We start from the raw sequence: 18,667 nt of genomic DNA, 5'->3' as shown, positions 1-18,667 counted from the left end.
ATTTTTGTTTTTTGCCTTGGGTTTCTCTGCCCTCCACTTTTACTATTCTCCTTTCTATATTTTGCTTCTGCATCCAATTTATTTCCCTCTGTCTCCCTGCATAGGTTCCCATCCCCCTGCCATATTAGTTTAACTCCCCCCCACCCCCAAACAGCACTAGCAAACACTCTCCCTAGGACAATGGTTCTGGTCCTGCCCAGGTGCAGACCGTCCAGTTTGTGCTGGTCGCACCTCTCCCAGAACCAGTTCCAATGTCCCAGGAATTTGAATCCCTCCCTTCTGCACCACTCCTCAAGCCACATATTCATCTGAGCTATCCTGCAATTCCTACTCTGACTAGTACGTGGCACTGGTAGCAATCCTGAGATTACTACTTTTGAGGTCCTACTTTTTAATTTAGCTCCTAGCTCCCTAAATTCATCTCGTAGGATCTCATCCCGTTTTTTACCTATATCGTTGGTACCTATATGCACCACGACAACGGGCTGTTCACTCTCCCTTTTCAGAATGTCCTGCTCCCGCTCAGAGACATCCTTGACCCAGTGAGGCAACATACCATCCTGGAGTCTCTGCTGCGGCCGCAGAAACGCCTATCTATTCCCCTTACAATCGAATCCCCTATCACTCTAGTTCTCCCACTCTTTTTCCTGCCCTCCTGTGCAGCAGAGCCACCCACCGTGCCTTGAACTTGACTGCTGCTGCCCTTCCCTGATAAGTCATCCCCCTCAATAGTACCCAAAGCGGTGTATCTGTTTTGCAGCGGGATGACCGCAGCGGACTCCTGCACTACCTTCCTACCACTGCTCTTCCTGTTGGTCACCCATTTTCTCTCTGTGTACCCTTTGCCTGCGGTAAGACCAACTCGCTAAATACGCTATTCACGACATCCTAAGAAGTCAACTTTTACAGCACAGTATAATGGTCGATCGATTTTGTTACTGTGCATTTTGCACCAAAGTTGAATTTTACCCCAATTATGTTTTATTATGCTGTTGTCGTGCCATATTAATTAACACCCAAATATGTTGCATTGTTGTAATACAAAACAGCACCAGAAATCAAACAGTATGCTCCACTTGTTTCCAAAGTGTCCAAACAAACTGACACCAATGATGATGAGGAATCCATTGACCTTCTAGGACATTGGTTACAAGAAATATAACATGCTGGGAAAAAGACCTGTAAATCCAAACAAGATTTACATTTTAAATAAATCAACAATTCTTGATGGGTAAATGATGGAATATATCAAACTGTTGCCAGTGTAGGCTGGAACAGCAGTGGTTGTGCTATAAATGACAGAATTACCTCCAAGCTATTAGACAGGGAAGAAAAGTAGGGTTGCATTCCTGATTGCTCCTCCTGGAATTGCATGTATGGACAGAACTGCACAGGCTGCAATGCTCCTTGGTAAAGTTTGATGTCAGAATTTATTGTTTAGGTTCATTGAGGGTCCATTAAACTACACCTCATCATCAGTTGGTGTTTTCCAAGAGTAAAGACAGTAAACTAAGGGAGGAAGAATTATGGAGAGCATCTACCAAAACAGCCAACAATTACACAATATCAGTTACATTACTTCTCTTTCCATTACTAGGAGCTGGGGTGGAACACTGGTTCATCCTTGTATTTGCACGCATTTGCTTCCAGTTCGATTTGCCTTTAAACTGAGCCATTACGTCTCCTGCAAGAACAAACAAATAAAATTTGTCTTTGCAGATTTCATAAAACACCCTCAAAATTACTTTCTTTTCCCCCCTACAAAGTTGTGACTGATGCTGGCGTATAGTTCCACATACACTTGCATTTCTTCCGTACCTCATTTAATTGGTGATTTTTCATGTATGAATTCTCACATCATCATGAGTCATTAGATAGAAATTGTGAACGGGCACACTTCATAATTTTCCTCACACTTTAGTCCAAGAGCACAAATTAAGAGGATAACTTGCATCTATATAGCACCTTTAACAGAAAACATCCCAAAGCATCAAAAATGTGGATGAGAATTTTAAATTTAAAGCATTTGGGGTCCAGACAATGTAGGTCGCCATGGATAGGGGTAATGGGCAAATAAAACTTTGTATGGGATAGAATACATGCAGGCAACATGTATTTATAGAGCCCATTTAATGGAATGAAACATCCCAACATGCTGCACAGGAGTACTGAGATAAAAAAATTGACACCGAGCTGCACAAGTAGAAATTAGCGCAGGTGAATAAAAAAATTTGGTCAAATAGGTAGGTTTTAAGGAGCGCCTTGAAGGAGGAAAGAGAGATAGAGAGGCGGAGATGTTTAGGCAGGGAGTTCCAGAGCTTGGGGTCTGGGCAACAGAAGGCACAGCCACCAATGACTGAACAATTATAATCAGGGATGCTCAAGAGGCCAAATTAGAGGAGTTCAGGCATCTCAGGGGATTGTGGGGCAGGAGGAAATAGAGTACGAGAGGAAGCTTGCAGGGAACATTAAGACGGACTGCAAAAGTTTCTATAGATATGTAAAGAGAAAAAGGTTAGTAGGTCATCTGCAGTCAGAATCAGGGGAAGTCATAATGGGGAACAAAGAAATGGCAGACCAATTGAACAAGTACTTTGGTTCGGTATTCACTAAGGAGGACATAAACAACCTTCCGGATATAAAAGGGGTCAGAGGGTCTAGTAAGAAGGAGGAACTGAGGGAAATCCTTATTAGTCGGGAAATTGTGTTGGGGAAATTGATGGGATTGAATGCCGATAAATTCCCAGGGCCTGATGGACTGCATCCCAGAGTACTTAAGGAGGTGGCCTTGGAAATAGCGGATGCATTGACAGTCATTTTCCAACATTCCATAGATTCTGGATCAGTTCCTATGGAGTGGAAGGTAGCCAATGTAACCCCACTTTTTAAAAAAGGAGAGAGAAAACAGGGAATTATAGACTGGTCAGCCTGACATCGGTAGTGGGTAAAATGATGGAATCAATTATTAAGGATGTCATAGCAGCACATTTGGAAAGAGGTGACATGATAGGTCCAAGTCAGCATGGATTTGTGAAAGGGAAATCATGCTTGACAAATCTTCTGGAATTTTTTGAGGCTGTTTCCAGTAGAGTGGACAAGGGAGAACCAGTTGATGTGGTGTATTTGGACTTTCAGAAAGCTTTCGACAAGATCCCACACAAGAGATTAATGTGAAAAGTTAAAGCACATGGGATTGGGGGTAGTGTGCTGATGTGGATTGAGAACTGGTTGGCAGACAGGAAGCAAACAGTAGGAGTAAATGGGTACTTTTCAGAATGGCAGGCAGTGACGAGTGGTGTACCGCAAGGTTCTGTGCTGAGGCCCCAGCTGTTTACATTAATGTACAATGATTTAGACGAGGGGATTAAATGTAGTATCTCCAAATATGTGGATGACACTAAGTTGGGTGGCCGTGTGAGCTGCGAGGAGGATGCTATGAGGCTGCAGAGTGACTTGGATAGGTTAAGTGAGTCGGCAAATGCATGGCAGATGAAGTATAATGTGGATAAATGTGAGGTTATCCACTTTGGTGGTTAAAAACAGAGAGACAGACTATTATCTGAATGGTGACAGATTAGGAAAAGGGGAGGTGCAACGAGACCTGGGTGTCATGGTACATCAGTCATTGAAGGTTGGCATGCAGGTACAGCAGGCGGTTAAGAAAGCAAATGGCATGTTGGCCTTCATAGCGAGGGGATTTGACATTCTTGCTATTGAGGGAGTGCAGCGAAGGTTCACCAGACTGATTCCCAGGATGGCGGGACTGACATATCAAGAAAGACTGGATCAACTGGGCTTGTATTCACTGGAGTTCAGAAGAATGAGAGGGGATCTCATAGAAACGTTTAAAATTCTGATGGGTTTGGACAGGTTAGATGCAGGAAGAATGTTCCCAATGTTGGGGAAGTCCAGAACCAGGGGTCACAGTCTAAGGATAAGGGGTAAGCCATTTAGGGCCGAGATGAGGAGAAACTTCTTCACCCAGAGAGTGGTGAACCTGTGGCATTCTCGACCACAGAATGTTGTTGAGGCCAATTCACTAAATATATTCAAAAAGGAGTTAGATGTAGTCCTTACTACTTGGGGGATCAAGGGGTATGGTGAGAAAGCAGGAATGGGGTACTGAAGTTGCATGTTCAGCCATGAACTCATTGAATGGCGGTGCAGGCTCGAAGGGCCGAATGACCTACTCCTGCACCTATTTTCTATGTTTCTATGAGCCGAGGCAAGGGTGGAGACGGGTGATATTATGGGAGGTGGAAATAGGCAGTTATACTGCGGATATGTGGTCGAAAGCTCCTTTCAGGGTTAAATAAGATACCAAGGTTGCGAACAGTCGAGTTCAGCCTCAGACAGAAGTTGGGGAGAGGGATGGAGTCAGTGAGTAGGGAACGGAGTTTGTGGCGGGAACCGAAAACAAGGGCATCAATTTTCCCAATATTCAATGAGAAAATTTCTGCTCATCCAGAACTGGATGTCGGACAAGGAGTCTGACAATATAGAGACAGTGGAGGGGTTGAGAGAAGTGGTATTGAAGTAGAGCTGGATGTCATCAGCGTACATGTGGAAACTAATGCTGTGTTTTCGGATGATGTCGCGAAGAGGCAACATGTAGGTGAGAAATAGGAGGGAACCAAGGATAGATCCTTGGGGGACACCAGAGGTAATGATGCGGGGATGGGAAGAGAAGCTGTTGCTGGTGATTCTCTGGCTATGATTAGATAGGTAAGAATGGAACCAGGCAAGTGCAGTCCCACCCAGCTGCATGATGGTGGAGAGGCATTGGAGAAGGATAGAGTGGTCAACTGTGTCAAAGGCTGCAGACAAGTCAAGAAGGATGAAGAGGGATAGTTTGCCTTTGTCACAGTCACAAAGGATGTTATTTGTGACTTTGATGAGAGCCGTTTCGGGACTGTGACAGGCACGGAAACCTGATTGCAGCAGAATCTTGGATAAGCTGAAGTTCACGGACGGGGGAGTATGAGGGGCCAGTCAGGACAGCCTTAGAATACTCGAGTCTGAAGGTGATAAAGACATGAATGAGGATTTCCATGGCAGATGGGTTGAGGTAGGGGCAGATCAGGTAAAATTAGAGAGATGGAAGTAGGCATTCTTTGTGATGTAAAGGATATGGTGTTGGAAGCTAACCTTAGGGTTGAATAGGATGCTGAGATTAAGAACAATCTGGTTCAGCCTGAGGTAGTTGCTAGGGAGGCTTTGGAGTTGGTTAATGAAGGTATGGAATTTGTGGTGGTGGGGTGAGGGGGGGGGGCGGGGGACAAAGACAATGGCATGACTCTTACCAATGTTTAGTTGGAGGAAAGACTAGGGGCTAGTGTTATGTATGTAAACATTACCAATGTGTAAGACTTGCCACTAGGGGGTACACCTGTGGGCGACCCAAGGGTTACCTGCACACCCTGGGCAAACAGGTATAAAAGGCAGTCTACCATGCTGCCTTCTCACTCTGGAGTTACAATAAAGAGACCAAGGTCACAACAGTTTGAGCTTAAGATATACAGTCTTGTGGAGTTATTTCAAACATAACAATTGGCTACGAGTAACAGTTCACGAACTTTCACGCAGTTATGGCTGCCGTTGGTATTCTTGAGAAATTTGTTGAGGGTCGTGATTGGGAAGCCTTCGTCGAGCGCCTTGACCCGTACTTCATGGCCAACGAGCTGGAAAAGGCAGAAACTGCGATCAAGCGCAGGGTGATTCTCCTCACTGTTTGCGGGTCCACGATATGTGGCCTCATCAAAAATCTGCTCGCAGTGACGAAACCAACGAAGAAGACATTTGAAGAGTTGTGCACACTGGTTGGGGAACACCTCAAGCCGAAGGGGAGCATCTTGATGGCCAAGTATTGCTTTTATACTCACCACCGCTCCGAGGCCCAGGACGTGGCGAGCTATGACGCCGATCTAAGACGCCTTGTGGGACCACGCGTATTTGCTGGATTTTTGGGGGAAGTGTTGCAGGACTTTTTAGTGCTTGGCATCGGCCACAAAGTCATTCTTCGCAAACTGCTGTCTGCCGAATCCCTAGATCTGAGCAAGGCCATCACGATAGCCCAGGCTTTTATGTCCACGAACGGTAACACTAAACAGATATCATTGCACCATCGGAACTCACCGGCAAGTGCTGTGCATAAAATAACGCCTTCAGCAGGCAGAACTGTACATGGCAGGGTCTACACACCCGCCTAGGGTGACTCAGAGTCCACCTTGGGGCATGAATGCGAATCCATTAGCACCATGTTGGTGCTGGCGGGGGGGGTGGTAACCATCAAGCCCATCAATGTCGATTCAAGCATTACGTCTGCAAGGGTTGTGGAACAATGGAGCACCTCCAGCGAATGTGCTGCGAATCACCACGTGGCAGAGTCGGCAGATGATGACCGATCAGGCGCAGATCACGCTGAACGAATAAGAGAGGCAACTCAACCAGAGGCTGAAGAGGAAGTGTATGGGGTACACACCTTCACCAAAAGCTCTCCGATAATGTTAAAAGTCAAATTAAATGGCATTCCAGTTTCATGGAATTGGACACAGGGGCATGTCAGTCAATTATGAGCCAGGAGGCTTTTGAGAAACTGTGAGGCAACAAGGCAGAAAGGCCAAAACTAAGCCCGATCCAGACCAAGCTGTGCACTTACACCAAAGAACTCACACCAGTCATTGGCAGTGTGGTAGTGAAGGTATCGTATGATGGAGCTGGGCATGATTTACCACTGTGGATTTTACCAGGCGATGGACCAACGCTGTTCGGCAGAAGCTGGCTAGGAAAGATCCGATGGAACTGGACGACATCAAAGCACTGCCTTCGGAGGATGACGCCTCGTGCACCCAAATGCTAAACAAATTCCCGTCGTTATTCGAGCCAGGCATCAGCAACTTCACAGGCGCCAAGGTGCAGATCCATCTAGTCCATGATGCACGACCTGTTCATCACTATGCCTGAGCGGTTCCATACATGATGTGAGAGAAAGTCGAGATCGAGCTGGACAGACTTCAATGAGAGGGGATCATATCGCCAGTCGAGTTTAACGATTGGGCCAGTCCAATTATTTCGGTGTTTAAAAGCGATGGGACGGTCAGAATCTGCGGGGACTACAAGGTAACGATCAACCGAGTCTCGTTACAGGATCAGTACCCACTACCCAAAGCGGATGACCTGTTTGCAACGCTAGCAGGGAGGAAGTCGTTCACCAAGCTGGATCTAACCTCTGCTTACATGACACAGGAGCGAGCTGAACCGTCGAAAAAATTGACGTGCATCAACACGCACAGAGGACTGTTCATGTACCACAGATGTCCCTTTGGGATTCGTTCGGCGGCGGCCATCTTCCAGAGGAACATGGAGGGTCTGTTGAAATCAGTTCTGCGCACCGTGGTGTTCCAAGATGACATCTTTATCACTGGCCGCAACAGCACCGATCACTTGCACAACCTGGAAGAGGTTCTCAAGCGACTGGACAGAGTGGGACTCAGGTTGAAATGCTCCAAGTGTGTTTTCCTGGTGCCAGAGGGCGAATTTCTGGGGAGAAAGATTGCGGTGGGCGGCATCAGAACCACGGACTCCAAGCTGGAGGCCATCAAGAATACACCCAGACCACAGAATGTGACGGAGCTGCATTCGTTCCTGGGACTCATCTATTTTGATAACTTTCTACCAAGGTTGAGCACTTTGCTGGAACCATTGCATTTATTGCTACACAAGGGTGACGACTGAGTTTGGGGTAAAGCTAAGACTAACTTTTTAGTTCTTATTCACATTTTACTTCAATTACTGAAGTTAAAAAATTACAGGCCTCTTTCTTTTCTGACAAGGTCAGAAACCTGCTATGTTCCAACAAGTTACTTGCATTATATGACCCGTGTAAACGTTTAGTACTAGCTGTGATGCATCTTCATACGGGGTCAGTTGTGTGTTACAGCAAGCCAATGGGTCAGGCAAACTGCAACCGGTTGCATATGCGTCCAGCTTATCTAAGGCTGAAAGAGCCAACAGTATGGTTGAGAAAGAAGCATTAGCTTGCGTATATGGGGTTAATAAAATGCACCAATACCTATTTGGGCTCCGGTTTGAGCTCGAAACCGACCACAAGCCGCTCATTTTGTTGTTCTCAGAAAGCAAAGGTATTAACACCAATGCTTTGTCCCGCATCCAAAGATGGGCACTAACGTTATCTGCGTATGACTATGTAATCAGCCATAGACCAGGCACGGAGAACTGTGCGGATGCCCTCAGGCGGCTACCACTGCCCACTACCGGGGTGGAAATGGTGCAGCTCGCAGACTTGCTCCTTGTAATGGATGCTTTTGAGAGCAAGGGGTCACCCGTCATGGCTCGCAAGATCAGGACCTAGACTAGCCAGGGCCCGGTGCTATCACGAGTAAAAAGCTGTGGCCTCAATGGGAGCTGGTCGGTGGTCCCAAGGGAAATGCAAGATGAAATTAAGCCATTCCACCGACGCAAGGACAAAATGTCCATCCATTCGGACTGCCTCCTATGGGGGAATCTTGTAATTTTGGTAAAAAAAGGCAGGGAAACTATATGTGACCTTCACAGTACCCACCCAGGCATAGTCATGATAGCGGCTATCGCCAGGTTGCACGTTTGGTGGCCCGGCATTGACTCGGAATTGGAGTCATGTTTACACCAATGCAACACTTGCTCACAGTTCAGCAATGCACCAAGGGAGGCCCCACTGAGTCTGTGGTCATGGCCCTCCAAACCGTGGTCAAGGGTCCACGTGAATTTTGCTGGCCCCTTTCTAGGAAAGATGTTCCGAGTAACAGTGGACGCTTACTCTAAATGGATTGAATGTACAATAATATCATGTATGTCCACTGCCACCATTGAAAGCCTCCGGGCCATGTTCGCCACCCATGGTTTGCCCGACGTCCTTGTTAGTGACAATGGATCATGCTTCACCAGCTCGGAATTCAACGAGTTCATGACCCGCAATGGCATCAAGCATGTCAGGTCTGCACCATTTAAGCCCGCATCTAATGGTCAAGTGGAACTGGCAGTCCAAACCATCAAGCAGAGCTTGAAACGCGTGACTGACGGTTCCCTGCAGACACGGCTATCTCGGATTCTGCTCAGCTACTGCACGCGACCCAACTCACTTACCGGGGTTCCCCCTTTTAGAATTGCTAATGAAGAGAGCACTCAAAACCAGGCTCTCCTTAGTCCACCCGGATCTCAATGATCATGTAGAAACCCGGCGTCACCGGTATAACATGTACCTCGATCGCGTGGCTGTATCACGTGACATTTAAGTTAATACCCTGTGTTTGTTATTAATTATGATCATGGTCCCAAATGGGTTGCTGGCAGTGATAGCCAAGGAGGGGAATGGAGTGCTTGTGTCAAACTTTTGAACAGACAAACGTGCAGAAATCACTTGGATCAGACCAAACTGCGGTTCACTGACAACCAAGAACAGTTTGAAGAGGACATTACCATCATTGATCCACCCACACACACCCAACCAACAATCGACCTCGCGGTGAACCACGAGGATGAACTCACCATGCCCGACAGTCCGATCAGACCAGCCATACCGCAGTGCAGCAATGATCCGACCGACTCACCCATGCCAGGACTTCAACTCAGGTGATCAACCTGGGAACGCAGAGCCCCGGATCGCCTCAACTGGTAAAATAACTTGTACATAAGACTTTGGAGGGGTGGGGGGGGCCGGTGGGGGGGGGGGGGGAAATGATGTTATGTATGTAAACATTACCACTGTGTAAGACTTGCCACCAGGGGGCACACCTGTGGGAGACCCAAGGGTTACCTGCACACCCTGGGCAAGCAGGTATAAAAAGCAAGTCTACCATGCTGCCTCCTCACTCTGGAGTTACAATAAAAAGAGACCAAGGTCACAACAGTTTGAGCTTAAGATATTCAGTTTTGTGGAGTTATTCTAAACATAACAGCTAGAACCTCCACTTTTGTGCTTATCGCGGTAAAAAAGGGTTTTCAGATCGCCGGCTTCTCGCCCATTCTCAAAGCACCTAGTCTCCATTATTAAAAATGGGCATTTCTGCGAGCGATATGAAATGGGCGTTAGCATTAAACTTTTTTGATCTTCTGCCATAAAGTGTTGCCGTCCTTAGTAACGGCATGGCAATGCTCGATTCCCGCGATTCAGGAGGTCAAGGATCATCATGACATGTGCAGAAGAGGAGTCAGATAGAGAGGGAGCTCAGAGGCACTGAAAGCGTGTGGCTGTGGTGTGTGCTTGTCTGGCTGTTGTGGGAGGCCGAGGGAGATTCACCAGCAACAAAAAGCCTACTAAGCACCAAGAACATAGTTGGCACCGAGTTTTTGTCCAACAAATAAGATATAACATGGAAGGGATGGAGGAGGCCCTGGAGCTGGTAGCCAGGAACACTGGTAGCAGAGGGCTCCCAGTGGTCCCGGAGCACGGCACTGCATCCCAAGGTGCCACATCCCCATTGCCAACCACACGAGAGCCAGCAGCAACATCTTGCTTCTGGCTCGGAGCATGTTCCCATTTCCGGACCGTCCTCGCCCGTATCTCCTTCTGAGCAGCGTTTCGGCCATCACATCCCCCCCCCCCCCCATCCATGAAGCATCGCCTGAGGAGTTCCTCGGCCAGGTGGCTTAGAGTCAAGAGGGGAAGGGGAAGGAGTAGAGGTGGAAAGGAGAATTGAATGGGGTGGGGGGGGGGGGGGGGAAGAGAAAGGGTTGGTTTGGACAGAAATACTGATGATTTCAGACTAATGTTCGGTTTAAATGTTTTTTATTTCACAAAACCTTGTAGCGCATTGACTCAGATAGCTGCACCATTACATGCTGGTGATTCCTTATCAAAGGATATAATTATACTTAACTTTAATCAACTTAAACTTTAACTGTCACAAAGGTGATGCTCACCAGTGATGTATGACCTGCACACCCAGCAGTGTGTCAGCCTTGTAAATATCAACGTTCTTTCAAACAAAGTGATCATTGATGAGCTCCTGATGTGAGGCTCTTGCAGCTATCATGCCACCATGGTCCCTTTCATGTAGTCGACAGGGGGATGGGGGGCATGGCTTCAACGTCAGCCTGATTGTCTGGACCAATGTCAGCGTCTGCCTCCTCATCCTCCTCTTCCTCTCTCTGGTGAGGTGGACTGTCAGACTCATCAGGCAATTCTTGTCCCCTCCTGATAGCTAAGTTGTGCAGCATGGAGCAGAACACCCATGAATTGAGCTACCTGCTCAGGGTGGTATTGGAGCTCGCCTCCTGAGTGGTCCAGGCATCTAAAGTGCTGCTTTAGCACTCCAATGGTTTTCTCCACGATATTGCGAGTTGCTCTGTGGCTCTCGTTGTATCGCCCATCGGCTTCGGTGTGGGTGTCACGCAGGGAGATCATCAGCCAGGTAGCGAGGCCATATCCTGTGTCACCAAGCATCCAGCATTGACCTTGTGGCTCATTGTTAAACAAGTCAGATACAGTGCTCTCATGCAGGATGTGAACATCATGGATGCTGCCCGGAAATTTAGCATTCACTGCCATAATAATTTGCTGGTGGTCAACAACCAGTTGGACATTCAGGGAGTGGAATCCCTTGTGGTTCCTAAAAACCTCTGCATCCTGAAAAGGTGCCCGCATCGCAATGTGCAGACAGTCTATTGCTCCCTGCACCTTGGGGAAGTTTGCAATTCTGGAGAATCCCAGAGCCCTCTCACTCCATGCCTCCCTGGTCATAGAGAAGCTGATCAAGTCCCTCCTGTGTGTATACAGGGCTTCAGTGACCAGTCTAATGCAGCGATGTGTGGCATGCTGAGAAATTCCGCAAATGTTTCCAACTGTGGCCTGAAAAGAGCCCGAGGCGTAGAATGACAGTGCCGTGGTGACTTTGACCTTGACAGACAGTGCAGTACTGATGGTGCTGGCAGGCTGCAGATCTGCCTTCATCAGCTGGCATACCTCAGTGATAACCTCTTTGTGGAAGCGCAGTCTCCCAAGGCAGGTGGTGTCAGGCAAGTCGAGGTAAGAATGCTTCTTGTGCTTGCAGGGGGTGTAACGTCTGGTCCTCCTCATCAGTCTGTCATGTCTTACATTGGGCACATAATGCAGTGGAGCATATCTTCGGCAATCTCGAGTCTGCTGCATGTAATTGGTCACCAAGAGGGTGAGAAAGGATAGGCCCCATTGCAGTAGTTCTTTGTTTTCCACCGATATATGTCCCGACGAACACACTTATTCAATTCCAATTGGTCACAGTATGGTCAAGATGGTTGTAGAGATGTTCACATCAACTGTAACGACCTGCAGAGTACATCCGAATTCCACCGAGGTTGAAGCACAGTAGCCTTTTTTAAAGGATGCAACATGTGATTAGTTATGGTTAGTTATACTTTTTCTGGGCGAGCGATATTGTGGGCGATGTGTGCGTGAGGTGGTGAAATTGACGCTGTGCGATCTCATGGCCGCTAGTTTTGGTAAATATGCTCTTTATGACAAAAAAAAATGGGCGGCAGTATTATTGAATCTCGGCGTTAAAATCAGTGTGGAAATTAATGCGATATTATGGGCATTGATTTCGCCCCCAAAATTTGGGTGGGCGGTAATATTTTTTCCCAGCGTTAAGCACATGGGGAAAGTAACGCTCGCCGATAAGTTTCCTAAAAATGCCCGTCAGTTTTCATTTTGTGCCAAAATGGGCGATAAATGGGCGTTATACGTCATTTCAGCAGTAAAATAGGCGTTAAGCATGCAAAAAAAGTGGAGGTTCTAGCCCTACATGTTAAATAAGCAGTCTGAATAAGGGGTTGAGAGGTAGTAGAGAGGTAGGGTTGGATGTCATTAGTCTCCAAGTGGAAACTGACTCCAAGTTTGCAGACAAGTCTAGTTGAAATTCTGAGTTATGAGAACAATCAGCTTAAAACCCTGGAAATTCTAAATGCTTAGAAGCTATTTCCCCTGGCTGGAGAGTCTACAACTAGGAGCCATTGTCTCAGGATAAGGGGATAGCCATTTAGGACTTAGATGAGGAGGAATTTCTTCACTCAGGAGGTGCGAATCTTTGGAATTCTCTGCCCCAGAGGGCTGTGGATGCTCAATCGTAGAGTACGTTCAAGACAGCGATCGATAGACAGGGCACTAAGGGAATCAAGGAATATGAGACTAGGGCAGGAAAGTGGAGTTTTTAAAAATGATTTGTTCCTGGGATGTAGGCATTGCTGGAAAGGCCAGGTACTTCCATAGTGCGGTTAGGAAAGGAGTTCCATGATTTTGACCCAGTGATGATAAAGGAACGGTGGTATATTTCCAAGTCAGGATGGTGTGGAACCTGGAGGTGATGGTATTCCCATGCACCTGCTGCCCTCATCATTCTAGGTGGTAGAGGTTGCAGGTTTGGGGGGTGGTGTCGAAGAGGCCTTGGCAAGTTTCTGCAGTGCATCTTGTAGATGGTACACAGTGCAGCCACAGTGCATCAGTGTTCGAGTGAGTGAATGAATGTTTAAGGTGGTGGGTGGAGTGCCAATCAAGCAGGCTGCTTTGTTGTGGATGGTGTCGAGCTTCTCGAGTGTTGTTGGAGTTGCACTCATCCAGGCAAGTGGCAGGTATTCCATGACACTCCTGACTTGATGGAAAGGCTTTGGGGAATCAAGAGGCGAGACATGTGCCACAGAATACCCAGCTTCTGACCTGCTCTTGTTGCCACAGTATTTTCATGGAGTTCATGTAGATCAGCCATGATCTTACTGAATAGCTGAGCAGGCTCAAGGGTTGCATGGCTTACTCCTGCTCCTATTTCTTATGTTATGAGACAAAAATGGGCTTAAAAACATTGGGCCTGAATTTCATCAGCCTACCGCCACGTTTCTCAGCAATATTTCCTTGTTTTGGGCGGTGTTTCATCTGTGGGAACTTCACCAAAGCCTTACGCCGGCAGTTTCGAAATATCGCTGGGGAGTGGACCGCTGGTGTGCAACACTGGGAAAACAACTCCTGCCCAAGTCTGGTGGGTGCAGTGATCCGTACTTTTTGAAAAAAAACGCCCAGTTGGAGCAGCCTTTCGATGGACGGGTAGGTATGAAACTCTGCAAAAAAAGGTAAGTGAACGTTTTTAAAAAAAAATTCTTTTGCATGTTTTGAATGTTTTCCGATGTTTTATTTTTTGAAAAAATATTTTTTGTGTTTCCCCCCCCCCTCCCTAGGCCCAACTCTAGCCTCGGACTTAATTTGACCAGGATCGCATTTAATGCCGAGAATCCACATGCAACACCCATTTTTCCCGCCAGCGTTTTTTTCCCTATTTTTTAATCAATTTTCCACCAGCGTTAATTGCCGAATCTTAGCGGTTTTTTGAGCAGTAAACAGGTGGTGACGGCCTTTGATCAATTTCTAGCCCAGTATATATTTGTTAGACTCCTACAGGGAGGGGACGGTTTAAGTTCATAAGATTAAAGCAGCATCAGAACACTTCATATACACACAGGAAATGCTTATTAAGCATGCTCAAGAAAGACAAAATGGAATACGACAACTGTTCGTGAGCATTATTGAGGCAACATATCTGAAACCCTAAGCGCAAATTTGAAGAGCAATCTTTACTGTGAAGTCATCATGGGATCCTAATATTACCACACTGTCAAACATTTTAAACCTAACAACTTGCATTTATATAATGTTCCAAGACACTTAACAAGAGCGTTATCAATATAAAAAAGTGACAGTGAGCCACAGAAGGAGATATCAGGACAGAATTTCAAAAGCTTGATTAAAGAGGTAGGTTTTAAGGAACATCTTAAAAGGAGAGAGCAGTAGAGAAGCAGAGAGAATTCCAAAGTTTAGGACCAAGACAGCTGAAAGCACGGCCGCCAATGGTGGAGTGAATAAAATTGGGGATGCGCAAGAGGCCAGAATTGGAGGAGCACAGAAATCTGAAAGACTCCTTGGGCTGGAGGAGGCTATACAGGGATAGGGAGGGGCGAGACCGTGGAGGAATTTGAAAATAAGTTTGAGGATTTTAAAATTGAGGTGCTGTCTGACCAGGAGCCAGTGTAGTATTGCAAGCACAGGGGTGATGGATGAATGTGACTGGCTACGAGCTAAGATATGGGCAGCAGAGTTTATGTAAGGTGGAAGATGGGAGGTCAGCCAGGACAGCATTGGAATAGTTAAGCCTAGAAATAACAAAGACATGGATGAGGGTTTCAGCATCAGATGAGTTGAGGCAGGGTCAGAGTTGGGCGATGTCATGGAGGTGAAAGTAGGCAGTCTTGGTGTTGGAGCGGATATGTGGTCAAAAACTAGTTTCGGGGTCAAGCACAACCCCAAGGTTGTGAACAGTTTGGCTCAGCTTCAGACAGTTTCCATGGGTGTAAACAGTAGTCAGGGAATGGAGTTTGGGCAGGGACCAAAGAAAATGGGCGTAAAATTCAGTTAGGTATCGACTCCCATTAGCGCCCCGGAGTGGCGGTAAAGTGTCGCTCATGGCTAAACGCCAGGTTGGAGATTTTAGTGGCGCCAAGTTAGCGCTTTGTCCTCGAACGCCAACCAGATCATGACATCAGGAAGCATGCAACGACCCGGTTTGTGCGCCTCACTTACCGACAGCCGCTGAACACGCAAGAGAAAGTAGGCGATCCCGGCTCTTGGGGTGCTGCCTTGAGGGCGTTTAAAGGGATGAGCAACCGAGTTACTCAGAAGTCACAGTGAGTGCTACGTTTCCACATAGCACAGTGTGTGTATCTCTGGGATTGCTGCGGTAGATTGTCTTCAAAGTGACAGTTAAGTTGCGATTTCAGGTGTGCATTTACATGGGTGCAGTGCGACCACGCCACCTTCGTCTCCTCCAAGCAATTGATAAGTGGCATCTACAGAGAAGGGAGGGCCACGGACGAAGAGACCCCGTAGAAGTCAGGGCAGGCCTTACCCACCCAATGGGTTTATTGGGAGCACTTATCATACCTAGACATGTCTGAGGAGCAGTGCGTTCGAAGGCTGTGGTTCCGCAAGGAGGTATTCACGGAGCTAAGCCATCTCCTGCAACCAGACAGGCTGCTCGGCCACAAAGGCTATGCTCTCGCCACCTGGCTCATGACACCCCTCCACAACCCCAACATGCGTGCTGAGCATCGGTACAACGAGAGCCATGCGGTCACCCAGAACCTCAGAGCAGCCTATCGGCGTGTTAAAGCAGCGTTTCTGATGCCTTGACCGCTCTGGAGGCAGCCTTCAATTGGTCAAGTCACGTGCTTCATTGTGGTCTTCTGCATGCTGCGCAATCTGGCCATCATAAGGGCCCAGGCATTGCCACTGGGGATTGCAGCTCCATCCCAGGAGGCGGAAGAGGAAGAGACGCATGACGATGCACAGCATGGCGAAGTAGACGAGGGGGAGGATCAGCAGCCACGGAGGTGGCACCGTGCCAATGTTGCCGCTGTAAGGGCCGTACGTCAGCAGCTCATCCTGCATTAATTCTGATGAATCAACGACCAGATCGCTATGTGTTAGGCTCATGGCGCAGCTGTGTGAAATTCTCAATTAATACACATGACAGCAATGTAAACAGTCAAATCAACATTTTATTATCTCTAAGAGTGTACCCTCAAGCAGCACACCAATAACCCTTCATCAGCAACTAAGAATGTAACAAATGCCCCTTGAAATAGCATAACACACAAGCACTTCATGATTATATATGCAGGACCCCCAGATCCCTCTGTACCACAGCATTTTGTAATCTCTCCCCAATTAAATAATAATTTGTTTTTCTATTTTTCCTATCAAAGTGGATAACCTCACATTTTCCCACATTATACTCCATCTGCCAAATTTTTGCCCACTTAGCCTATCTATATCTCTTTGCAGATTCTTTGCGTCCTCCTCAACAATCATCAGCAAATTTCGCTTCATTACACTCAGCCCCTTCATCCAAGTCATTTATATAGATTGTAAATACGTGAGGCCCCAGCATGGATCCCTGTGGCACCCCACTAGTTACAGTTTGCCAACCTCAACATGAGCAGCAGCAGTCTGGGATGGGTGGGGTGCTGACCGTGGCAGATGCAAAGGCAGAGTAGCGGCGGTGGGAGCCATAAAGCTGTCATCGTGAGAGAGTACAGCACCTCCCATTTGATTAACACACTGCCACTCCCCCAGGGCAGAGCCTCAGCATCCAGAGCAATCGGCTGGAGCACAGATTGCTGGCTTGCTTCGGCACCATTGGACTGTGGGGAATCCAAAGAGGATGGCAGCAGTCAGTGCCTGTGTGCCATCAATCGGAGTCTGCATGAGAGCAGTCTGAGAATTGATGCCACCAACCAGTGACTGCATCACATCATGAAGGCCTTGCATAGCTTCGGCCTGTGTTGTAATAGCTGCTGCCATGTCAGTCTTGGCACGCGCCATCACCTCTAGGTCCCCAGGGTCGCTCGTCAACTCCAACATCCTTGGGTTGCCAAGGATAGGCTCAATGGAATGCTCAGAGGCACGGGCAATGCTTGAGGTGGCCTACCCCAACCTTGCAGCGTGCATCCATGCTCTGTGGGACCCTTGCCAATGCACCCATAAGCTCACGGTGCATCATGATTTTGAACACCTCTATCAAATCTCCTCTCAATCTTCGCTGCTCCGAGGAAAACAACCCTAGCTTCTCCAGTCTATTGACGCAACTGAAGTCTCTCATTCCTGGAATCATTCTCGTAAATCTTTTCTGCACCTTCTCCAAGGCTTTCACATCCTTCCTCAAGTGTGGTGCCCAGAATTGGACACAGTACTCCACTTGGGGCCGAACCAGTGTTTTATACAAGTTCATCATAATTTCCACACTTTTGCACTCTATTTAAGCACAGGATCCCGTAAGCCTTTTTAACCGCTTTCTCAACCTGCCCTGCCACCATCGACGATTTGTGCACACATACCCCCAGGTCTCTGTTTCTGCATCCCCTTTAGGATTGCACCATTTAGTTTATATGTCTTCTCCTCATTCTTTCTAATAAAATGCAGCACTTCACAATTTTCTGCGTTAAATCTGATCTGCCATGTGTTCACCCATTTCACCAGCCTGTCTATGTCTTCCTGAAGTCTGTCACTCTCATCGTCACTATTCACTACTTCCTAGATTTGTGTCATCTGAAAATTTTGAAATTGTGCCCTGTATACCCACGTCCAAGTCATTAATATACATCAAGAAAAGCAGTGGTCCTAGAACAGACTCCTGGGGAACACCACTGCATACCTTCCTGCAGTCCGAAAAACAGCCGTTCACCATTACTCTGTTTCCTGTCACTTAGCCAATTTTGTATCTAGGCTGCCACAGTCCCTTTTATTCCACAGGCTTCAATTTTGCTGGCACTTTGTCGAATGCCTTTTGGAAATCCATGTACACTACGTCAATAATAGAAAAGCAAACCATAATTTAAATGGAGAAAAATTGCAAAGTGCTGCAGTAGAGGGACCTGGGGTCCTTGTGCATGAAACTCAAAAAGTTAGTGTTATAAATGTAAACCTGTAAATACCTTGTTTAACCACCAGAGGGTTCATCCCCTGGCATCCCAAGGGATCCCACAATCCCTTGGGAGCACCTGTACATAAGGAGGCCTCACAGGCTGGAGTGGCACTCTGGAGACCTGTAATAAAGGACTAAGGTCACACCTTACTTTGAGCTCACAGTATCTGGTC

General features: G+C 47.2%; 1 protein-coding gene across 3 annotated transcripts in view; it reads right to left on the bottom strand.

The window, feature by feature from the left end:
* The window catches only part of LOC139262899 (meiosis-specific kinetochore protein-like), a 130,794-nt gene extending 112,248 nt beyond the window's left edge, over positions 1 to 18,546 (bottom strand). For 2 of the 3 annotated variants that reach the window (XM_070878164.1, XM_070878166.1), the window contains exons 1-2: positions 18,505 to 18,546; positions 1,580 to 1,684 (exon numbers count right to left, since the gene is read on the bottom strand). In XM_070878164.1, coding sequence (XP_070734265.1) covers positions 1,580 to 1,684; positions 18,505 to 18,529 — 130 coding nt within the window. In that variant the 5' untranslated portion in view covers positions 18,530 to 18,546. Of the gene's footprint in view, positions 1 to 1,574; positions 1,685 to 18,504 lie in introns of those variants that run through there. The other variant, XM_070878167.1, reaches the window with a different exon arrangement.
* Between the last annotated feature and the right edge of the window lie 121 nt (positions 18,547 to 18,667).

Source organism: Pristiophorus japonicus, chromosome 4 (genome assembly GCF_044704955.1).
Source record: "Pristiophorus japonicus isolate sPriJap1 chromosome 4, sPriJap1.hap1, whole genome shotgun sequence".
NCBI lineage: Eukaryota > Metazoa > Chordata > Chondrichthyes > Pristiophoridae > Pristiophorus > Pristiophorus japonicus.
This window is presented reverse-complemented; position numbering and strand designations above follow the sequence as displayed.